At 37.3% G+C, this 10,705-nt stretch overlaps 1 protein-coding gene across 1 annotated transcript; it reads right to left on the bottom strand.

Annotated features, from left to right (window-relative positions):
• Positions 1 to 1,990: 1,990 nt before the first annotated feature.
• LOC116176107 (zinc finger MYM-type protein 1-like) lies at positions 1,991 to 4,645 on the bottom strand. The gene has a single exon (XM_031494581.1). The coding sequence runs from the start codon at positions 4,643 to 4,645 to the stop codon at positions 1,991 to 1,993; it is 2,655 nt and encodes an 884-aa protein (XP_031350441.1).
• Positions 4,646 to 10,705: the final 6,060 nt, after the last annotated feature.

Raw genomic sequence — 10,705 nt, 5'->3', positions numbered from 1 at the left:
TATTAATTTTATACAGCGCCACTAAAAAAGTTAATGGGCATACTAGCATTAGGTATTACAGGATTTTCTGGTCACTTGCAAATAATAATTGCTTTCTTTTTATGAAAAAAATGCTGTGCGAATTTCGTTGGTCTGTTCGTGTAGTAGAGAGCTTGGGATCTCAGTACCGATATATACCTACTGTAGAAAGTACACTTTTTTTGCTATGTAATAGGATTATTGCACACATCTCAGGCAAAGTAGGCTAGGAAGTAATTTAGTCGAAAAGTTTTGTGGTTTATACGAACGAATTTTGTACAGCTGATTTGAAAATCCGCGAAATGCGAAATGGTTTTAAAAATTTCACCTGACATACCGTTCGTGGAATGCTTACTAATCCTAATTCCTAATTACAATGAAATGAAATGTAACGTTGAAACAACTGGAAGAACTGGAACTGCTTTTAGCCCTTAATTGAATCGTTGGGATAAATCTGCTTCAATATTCTTCAAAATAGTCATATTTTTCTGGTTAAGCAGGTAAGTAGTAAAAGTGGTAGATAGTTATGAAAGTTTGGAGACTGGTAAACGCTTCATAATAAGTAGGTATATTGGCGAGGGAGGTTCTTTAGATCAATCAGAGCTGCCAACTTTCACTTATAATTAGTCATTTTAATTTATTTTCATGATGACAGTTTTCTGTTGAAACGTTTTCAATTTTTATAATATACACTGTGTCCAAGACAAGGATGTCGGGGATCTCTGAAACCATAGAAGATACGACTATGCCCAAATTAGAGGAAAGACGCGCAATTAAACAGTAAAATGCTTTAAGGAAATCCAGAAAATTCCAATTACTCCCGAAGATATGTAAGAAAAACCGAAATTTACTGATTTCATTTTTATTTATGGGTAATGTTGTTTAAAAAATACTTTCTCTTTGCCACTTTTGAAGCTTTACAAAGCACCGTTGAGAGATTTTCAATACAACGTTTCGTTTAGGAGAAACCATAATTAATTTTAATTTTTTATATGGCCCGTAAAAAAATACGTACTGTACACGAATACAACGAGATACGGCGCATGCAAAAACATACAAAAAAATAGTATAGTGCAACAGCGCACAACGCCCAAACGAAAACGAAACGTTGTATTTAAAATATCTCAACGGTGCCTTGTAGAGCTTAAAAAGTAACTACTATTTTTTATTTTTTGTATACTTGTTCAAATAATATCCGAAAAAAAGAAAAACGAAATCGGCAAATTTCGGTTTTTCTGGCATATCTTGGGAAGTAATCGGAATTTCCTAGTTTTCTTTAAAGCATAATAATAACTTTTTCAGTGCGCATCTTTTCTCTAGTTTGACGATCGTCGCCTAACGACAGAACACCAGCGTTCAGGTGTACATTACGCCAGCGCACTATTCCACATTTGGAGGACATTGTCCCCATAGCCAGCCTCACCATGTGATTATCATCGTAGGTCTTCGCCTACCAAAAAACAAATGGGAAGACGATTACGTGCAAACATTTGTCAAAATTTAACTTTGCTCAGCAGACTGCGCAATGTAAATTGTCTTAGTTATTGAGAAATTTTAACCAAAGAGGCTTGTAGAAAAGGCAAACATATTGCATATTGTAAACACCAGATGTGTGCATGCGCACACTGTGAAATGCTATCTTTCTTGTTTTTTGAAAGGTAAGCATGTCGCATATTGTAAAAATTGGGTGTGCGCATGCGCAGACTTGTGCAATTCCGATTTTATTGCTTAGGTACAGCGGCGTAGCGTCAGTGATTTTGACCCGGTGCGGAAGTAAGATTTTGCCGCCCCTCGTCTCAAGGATTTCTTGGAATTTTGTCTTAAGGTTATATTACGTAACATTACAATTTAATTATTAATAGTGCACGGAAATAATATGTCAGAAATAAATATTTATTTATTTCAAGAAACAAACTTTAGAGTATTACGTACCAGTACAAGTCATCATAATTACAAACGTTAACGTTTAAAACTAAATATTAATTCTTCTGGCTTTTCTTGCTGCGAATTCCTTAATAAGGTCGTCAAAGTCAATTTCATTTGTCAACTTTCTTTCAATTGACAAAATCGCTAAATTTCGCAAGCGCAAAGAAGACATTTGCGAACGAAGGTAATTTTTAATAAGCTTCAGCTTAGAAAAACTCCTTTCACACGATGCAACACTAACAGCAAAAGACAGGAAAATTTTCAGCATGATAACAATGTTCGGCACGGAAATTTCAAGTTGATAACGTTGGATAAACTTCAAAAGACTTAAAGGATCACTTGAAAACGTTTCAACTTTGTGATTAGCAGCGTTGCAAAAATTTCGAAGGCGGTCACGCTCTACATTGAAGTCTTCCCTGTTCACATCATCGGGAAGCTCAAAATCAAAATTGTCTTCTTTCTGCGGGTCCAGCAGCGATTCCGGAAAAAGAAAGCTGTACTTTTGTCGAATTTCGTCCAACTGCTGAAATCGAGTCGTTATTTCTTCAATAATTCTATCAACAGCTCCGTACATTTCTCGACTAAGCTCTTGTGCTGGGGTGAGCGAAACGCCCTCGGATCCGTCTCCGTGAATCTGCTTTCTCTTTTTTGTACGTTTAGAAGTAACGCTTATATCGAACTTTTCACACATCAAGGTTGCATATTCGGCGGCTTTGGTAACGATTTTCTCCCTGTTTGTCTCTAAGTAAATTTTTAAAGCTGCAACTTTTTCAGCACAATTTTTAACGTTTAGACCTTGCCTTTGCAAGTATTTTTGAGTATCATTTATTTCTGAAAGAACAGTACTCCAAAGGCTGAGATACCCGAGAAACGAAAAAGTTCGAAGGGAGCAAAGCAATATTCCAGCATCTGAACGAGTCTTGGCGTTTTCATTGTGGTTTTCGTTCAACTTTTCCAGTACCTCCAGAATTTCTTCAAAATGATTTTTTATCACTGCAACAGCGTCGTGTCGAGAACTCCAGCGTGTGTCAACGAGCCTCTTTACACCTTGTTTTGTCACTTGAAGTAAAGCATCCCAATGCTGTGTCGATGACGAAAAATATACAAATATACGTTCTAGTGTTCCGAAAAAAGTAACGGAACTTGCCGAAACAGATGCTGCATGAACGCCAGCAAGATTCAAACTGTGGTTCGAGCAAGGAATGAACGTTGCTTTAGGATTAATCTCCCGGATTTTAGATTGTACTCCGTTGCGAATACCGGCCATTGTAGCAGCGTTATCGTAAGCTTGGCCACGGCAGTTCTGAATATCTAAACCGTCAGTTTCCAATTTCTTTAAGATCATCGATGAAATTTGTTCAGCAGTTTTTCCATGCGTTTCAATAAAATCAATGAAGGACTCCACAACTTCGACTTCTGTTCCGCTGATCTTGACGTAGCGAATGACTTGGCTGGTTTGGTCCTTGTGAGAAATGTCCGGTGTACTATCGAATATAATTGAAAAGTACTTGGCATCATTCACATCACTAATTATTCGACGTCGAACATGGTCTCCAAGCAAATTAATAAACTCGTTTTGAATTTCGGGAGATAAGTACGTTGGCGTAAGTTTGTTGGACAGCTTAACTCGAGTTAGATGTTCTGCTAGAACTGAATCATAGTTGGATAAGAAGTGTATAAGTTCGAGAAAGTTTCCGTGGTTTTCCACACACGAATCTTTGTAACTTTCTCTGTGACCTCTCAGGGAAAGATTTTGTCGCGCCAAAAACAAGATGACGTCTAGTATGCGTTTCAGAATGTCACGCCACTTCTTTTCTTCTCGTAAAACTGACTCTTGATGTTGGAAATCAATAGTTTTTCCTGACATCAGCCCAATTTCCAAAGTCTTCCACTGAAAAAAGGTACTGCAATGCAAGGCACTTGCTTCATGTTCGTCAACTTTTGGGCTTAGTTTCAACCAATTTTTGAAACCGTCAGATTTACTGAAACTTGAAGACTGGGAAGAATTTCTATCAAACAATCTGCAACAGAAACAGACTAGCGATCCCTTAGCAGGTGAATATAGCATCCAGGTTCGCAAAGTTTTTTGATTGTTCTCTAGAACTTTGTAGAACCAATTTTTTGTCAAATTTCTGACAAGGCCTTTACTTTTCTCTGATGCTGGTCTTGTTTGAGAAGCAAATTTTGCGTTCATATGGCGCACTTGATCCGGACCTTGTTTCACCAAGTACACGCGCAGTTCGTCTGAAATTAGTTCTGGCCACAGTCCCGCATCGTTTGGAATTTCGTTGCTCTGAGTGCTGGTTTCCGCCACCGCCACGTCGACATTGACTTTCTGAAGTACCTCTGAATTGCGAACTTCGATAAAATCTTGGGATTCTGAGCTACAAGTAAGTTCGTTCAAAGCCGAGATTTCAGATCCTATAGCGTTTGCACTTTCTTCTTCTGAATTCTCTTCGTTACTGCATTCTTCAGGACTAGCTTGTGGTATCACATCGGCAACTTCAGGAATGTCTTGAATGACTTGTTGTGGACTAAGTTCTGTCGGATTGACTTCAACACTTTGACTAGAAGACTGCGAACTGTTAGGATTAGGATTGAAGTATTTCAACAGCGAATCCCGTGATTTAGCTGCTTCTTTCTCTTTTTCTTCTTTTCTTCTTCGTTTATACGCCGCTCCACTTTCTCTGTGACGCTTCATTTTGAACCGAGTCGATTTTTAAACCGCACAAAATTCAAAACATGTAAGCAAGCACGTTTCGGTACCCAGGTACAACTAGAGCTCTATATATACCCAAGCAGACCGACGTTTATTTCTACCTGGGTACCGTCGTAAGCGTAACGTTCAACTAAAAGATTTAAACTGATGCGCGCTCCAGTACCAGATTCGATGCTGTACGCTGTACTGAAATGTGAAATGAAATAATACTCGATGGCTGCAAATGCAAATTGTTTTTGCGCATTGCGCAGTCGCGTTTAAGGGGCGGCAATTTTAGAATTGTTGAGTTTGTTTTTGCCGCCTTTGAAGACATGCCGCCCGGTGCGGGCCGCACCCCCCGCACTCCCATCGCTACGCCGCTGCTTAGGTAGACATTTCTTTGACGTTTTAACCTTAGATGCTAAAAAAACAGAGAGCACATAGCTATGGCCTTTTGGGAAATGCTCAATGCATGGAAAATGCGCTATAGGTACTCGCCTTAGGGCTGTTTCTTTGCGGTTAGTATCGATGGTATTCGTGGCTGAAGCAATATCTGTTAGTGTCGTGTTGTTACTCTTGACGTTGGTGGTGTGTTTGTGGTAATATCAATATTCTTTTATTGCAGACGAATTGGTGATCTAGCAACCATTTACTTCAATACCATCCTTGTCCTTTCCTTTGTGTACTGTGAAACTTGTGTCGTTATTTTCTTTACCGTTTAATCTTGGCTTTGGCTTGCATTTGAATTACGATGTGGAATCCTTCTCGAATACCATTATGCGAACTCTTACCTTTATATAGCAATCCTTACGCTATCTAGGTGTTCACATTGTAACCCAATCCGTTATTTGTGATATAGCTTTCTTTTAAAACCTTGCCGTCTAGGTTTCTGTTGCGCGTTTTTCTCTCACTCTCTGTCGGCGCGCGCAGACCGTGTTGATGAACTCGAATCGATCTTGACTTGTACTTGAGCTACACGCCATTACACTTACTTGACATTACTGTCTACCTTTTTGGGATATTATATGTGGTGGTTGTATTAAGTATTAGTGAAGCTTTTCTCTTATTATCTTACTTCCAACTTCGCTGACGCATTTCTGCGGATTTATCTAGTTCTAGTTTAAGGCCGTTTACGGTATGTTATCTATGACGCATTATCTTTTTACTTTAAATTATCCATTTCAGGCTACTTTCGTACTCCCTGAGTTTTCTTACTTCTTATTTTGGAGTTACCAATTGCTTCCTGATTGTGCATTGATATTTCTAAGTGGAAACGCGAATTCCCGATTTTCGATATTGTGCAAGAGCATTCTATTGAAATTTCGACGCCATTGCCAGTCAAAAACACCCTGCATATTTCTACCTTATCGACTGAAGAATTACCGCCATTTCGTGCGAAACCCATTTGAACTGATGACCAAATTGTGCAAAGTTCGTTGACCTACGATTGATTCCTCCGAAACGCAAGTACCTACATAACAAGACGTGTGGAGTTGATACTGTGTAACTCGTTCGTATGTATTGGTATACCCAGTTACCGATTACGTTTAGTTTTGTCGTTACCGAAGTTTAGATTAACGACAATATCATCTACGATCGACATCATATTTGTGTTACCCCGATACTTATATTTGTTAGTTTACTGTATTTTATCCCTCACATAACTACTTTTGTTTGTGATCTAGTTTTGTCTTTGTCCGAAGTAAATTTCTACAATTTTAATTAACGTTATGTATTTTGCTCTGAAGAACTTGCTCGTGTTAAGTTTGTTTTCATTTGAATTGATAAGATTGCTTGGTCATTGAAGAGAGATTCAGTTATTTGTACATTTTATAGTATTTTTTCCTTAAGACTTCATGTCACTTTTTGATATCTCATACCGATTGTAAAAACTAACCCTTAGTCGAACCAAATTTTGTTTTGTCATGACTTGAATTTTTGATTCTTTTTAGTATTGATTACAATTCTACGTATAAGAATAACTCTTCGTGTCTTACGTTAACCACTGCTTATGCGATATATTGTGCAACGCAAATCATTACCCTTCTTATATTTTTTTGTTTGTGTGTCTGTCTGTTTACAGATTTGCAGTTTCGCGTCCTCTGAGCTCAGCAGGTTGCGACCGTAGTTCAAAGGTAAATTTAGTTGTTTTCGCCGTTTTTCCCTTTTAACGTTTGATTACATTTTGGGTTTTGATACTAACGAATTGTGACTATTACTTTGTTTGAAAGTCACTTAATGATTATAGCTCCGTTGTTTCTGCGGAAGCCGCTTTTGGATAAATACTTTCCCCGGCTCGCGTTGGCTTCTCATTTGTTTTTTTATTAGAGATTATTGTGAATTCCCATTTTGACATACCAGATCTATATAATTACAGTGTCAGATTTGTGATATTTTGAGGTCATTGTATTTTAAAGTATTAAACCACCCGACGAATTTATGACATCAAATATTGTTTATGATTCTTTCCCCATAATTGTGCATTCCTTCGAGTTTAGTAAGACGAGAACAAGGATCTCTTAGTCTGCCTTGTTTATCCCTTTAGTAAGTATTCCTCTCTCTCTCTAGATTTATCAAAGACCAAGTGGCGCCTATCCGGATTACTTTTACTGTTTCCTGCCATTTTTGGCTTATATTTGTGTTTGTATAGAAGAACCCCATATTCACCCCGACCCACCTCTACTTTGCCTGAGCTTACCGTGTGCTTATCTAAGGTAATTTTGTCACGTTGGCCCAAAGTGAACGTAACAAACTCACTTTGTTTATCGTTACCGGATACAGTCTTCCTTTCAATTATCTACAGGTTGTACTATTTTCGCTCCCATCAGGTGATCTTTCATTTACTGTGGCATTTCTCTTTGGTACAGCTTCATAAACTGGTGGTTTAGATACTTTTACTCATCAAGCCAAGCATCAAGCACTACAAAACACAAATGTTAAAATGAAGACATTCTCCATGAACTAGATTGGGCCCTCGCGTGAAACAATTAAGTCGTGAAATGAATAAAACTGACTGTTACAGATGTAGTTTATAACCTAAAGGCAATGCAATCTCATATACCCAGTAGGGAAATGAAGCACAGTCTACCTATCCATATCGATTCTTATGGTATCGGATTAATAATATATACCGAGTGTCACGACATAGGAACAGAACCAGTTCGTTGTTTAGTCAGTAACAAACACCATAAAACAAATAACTATCGGCCACACCGGTTAATGAATGGCTCGACAGGCGTTTGTTACAATTACACGGTGCTCAATTTTGTTTCTCACCGTGAATCGTGCCTGGAATTTGTCGCGAGGTGATTTTTTACCTACTCCTCGTGCCTTTTGTTTTTCGTTTACACGCTCCGAATACCTTTCTGTATATCGAGAATCATGTACGAATAAAAAATTCGTGTTAACATCAACACTTTATCTAATTGTGCATGCTTACACAATTATTTTAATTAGGCCCAAGGGTACACACGGACAGGTGTTCTAAACCCGTTATAATTAGAATATAAAAAATTCTAAAATGTGTAGATTTTCCCACAAAAAGGTCTTCAAGAAGTAAAAAAATGTAAAATTAAATGTAATGCCATTGTAATTACTGGTGAAACACCTGGCCACTCCACTTGTTTATTGTGGGATAAATATGCAGAAAAAATGTTGTCTCATGACTCATTTGTAAAACATCCTAATTAAAGCGGCTGCATACTTACGAATTTAATTAAGTGTCTTAAGATCAACAGTAGGCAGTAGATGTGCCCGTGACATGGCACATAACTACGTTATAAGCGGACACTTACAATTGACTTTACTTAGCCGTTGTGCATAAATTCTGGATTAATTAATGAGTGTTTGTCAAATGTAGGTAGGTATATGGTTTCAAACTGTAGGTTCTGGAATATTTGGAAAACGTCCAATTGCAGTCCTTTGACGAAGGAAATGCACGAAAATTAGTACGTGAACTTATTGTGGACCTAAATACCATGGCGACGTGTGACTACGCATTGACTGCTGACAATGTAAAAGGGCAAGTCCCGTTTTGTTAGTAAATAAAATAAATAAATAAATAAATAAGAATTCTCCTTAATTAATTTCGAATGTGGCCAGAAACGTCGTGTCATAATGGTTTTTATTTTTAATCATAATCAGTTTTTTTAAGAATAAAAAAATGTTTTGTCCGTCCGGAACCACTTCTGCCGTTTTGAACTACTTCTAGAGCCCTGAAATTTTTTGCAATAGGCTGTACCTTGAAAGTGGGCCATACGACCATCAAATTTCGCTGTCTTAAGGGGGGCCGCCCAGAGATGCTGTCTTTGAAAGTAAAACGTTTTTTAGCTTCCTAGCATGTGCTAGGTAGCTATTGCGATAGCCGTTTTTTGAACATTTCAAAATTTCATCAAATGTCGACGTTTTAGACCATTTTAAGCAACTTTTAAAGAATAAAAATTTTTTCCGTCTGTATGTACGTACGTACGTACATACGTTTGTTGGCAATTTTCTGAGAAAACGGCTCGACGGATTTTGTTGAAATTTTGTATATATGTTTTAGGCATACCGAACAGAAAAATAACGGGCCGGATTTTTGAAAAAAAATTTGGAGCGCCGTAACGGCATCGAACTTTTTTTTTCAAATGGCAACCTAAAATTTTTATTCTATTATTTGGAAGACCTTATTTTCCTGTGTACAACCTACAAAAAATTGGGCCGGGTTATATTATCAAAAAACGGAGAAAAAAAATTGTCAAAGTCAAAAAATTGTGTTGCATATGTGCAAAACGCAACGATCTTGTTTCTGAAGCAATTTAAACGAAATTTCTATGGTAAGTCCCTTTAATAAGAGCAAACAAAATTCATGCGCAAAAATCGTGTTGCGCATGCGCAGAAATGCAATTTTCTTATTTATGGAACAATTAGAACGAAATTTGGATGGTAGGTCCTCCTAATAAAAGAAAACAAAATGCATGCGTAAAAAATGCACCTTTCTTATTTTTTCCGTCTGTATGTACGTACGTACGTTTGTTGGCAATTTTCTGAGAAAACGGCTCGACGGATTTTGTTCAAATTTCGGATATGTATATTAGGCATACCGAACAGAAAAATAACGGGCATCAAACTTTTTTTTCCAAATAGTAACCTGAAATTTTTATTGAGTTATTTGGAAGATCTTATCTTCCTGTGTACAGCCTACAAAAATTGTGTCGGGTTTTATTACCAAAAAATTAAAGAATTAATTAAAGAATAAATTTTTCCCGTCTGTAAGTGCGTACATATGTTGGCAATTTTTGGTTTCAGCTAGGAAGCTATTCTGTCAAGAATTTGACACCTGGTTTTGTCATTATTCCTTGTTGTAGTGGCTGTATTAAGTTTTATTTTAGGTGAACGTTAAAGCGGAAGCGGAGCTTATTTTCGCTCGATCGTACACGATGTTTGTTCGCGCTTTAACTTTAGAAGGAATTATTACAGTACGAGGTTGAAATTGCCACAGTATGTTCCAGATCATAAAATAAAGTTTGGGATTGCTAACCATCCAATCCATATCCCTCCACAAATACAAGAAATATGAACAAAATGGCGCCTGGCATGCGGGTTGGTACATCTCGGTAGCCGTGTGACATAGTAAACATTTAAATAGGGGAATTTGCACCTAGATTACCCACGGCGCAACAATAATCGTCTATTAAAGAGTTTACTTTGGAAACCTTCTAGCTTTCCGGAAAACTATAAAAAATGAAAAATAGAGGAAACTGTCAAAAAATGCATGCACAAACCCAACTTCCTTTAAACTTTTAAAGTGATTTTTCTAAAAATTTTAATGCGGATCCTTCAAATCTGATCTGCGCATGTGTACACCCAACTTTCTTATTTGTAAAGGAATTTCTCTGAAGCGGCAAATAAAAAAATTTTTAATCACAGATGCTTCTAGTAAAGACAAGCATATCTCATATTATAAAAATCAGATGTGCGCATGCTGCGCAATGTCAATTTCCTTATACTTATGTAGAGATATTTTTTTGAAATTTTAACAAATGCTTCTTTTACTACAGGAAACATATCGCATATTTTAAACAT

This window comes from Photinus pyralis, unplaced genomic scaffold (assembly GCF_008802855.1).
Source record: "Photinus pyralis isolate 1611_PpyrPB1 unplaced genomic scaffold, Ppyr1.3 Ppyr1.4_LG7, whole genome shotgun sequence".
Lineage (NCBI taxonomy): Eukaryota > Metazoa > Arthropoda > Insecta > Coleoptera > Lampyridae > Photinus > Photinus pyralis.
Note: the sequence above shows the minus strand (reverse complement) of the source record. Positions and strands in the feature narration are given on the sequence as shown.

What these genes read in the sequence shown, in the direction of transcription:
- LOC116176107 (XM_031494581.1), bottom strand. Translation starts at nt 4,645, where the DNA reads ATGAAGCGTCACAGAGAAAGTGGAGCGGCGTATAAACGAAGAAGAAAA.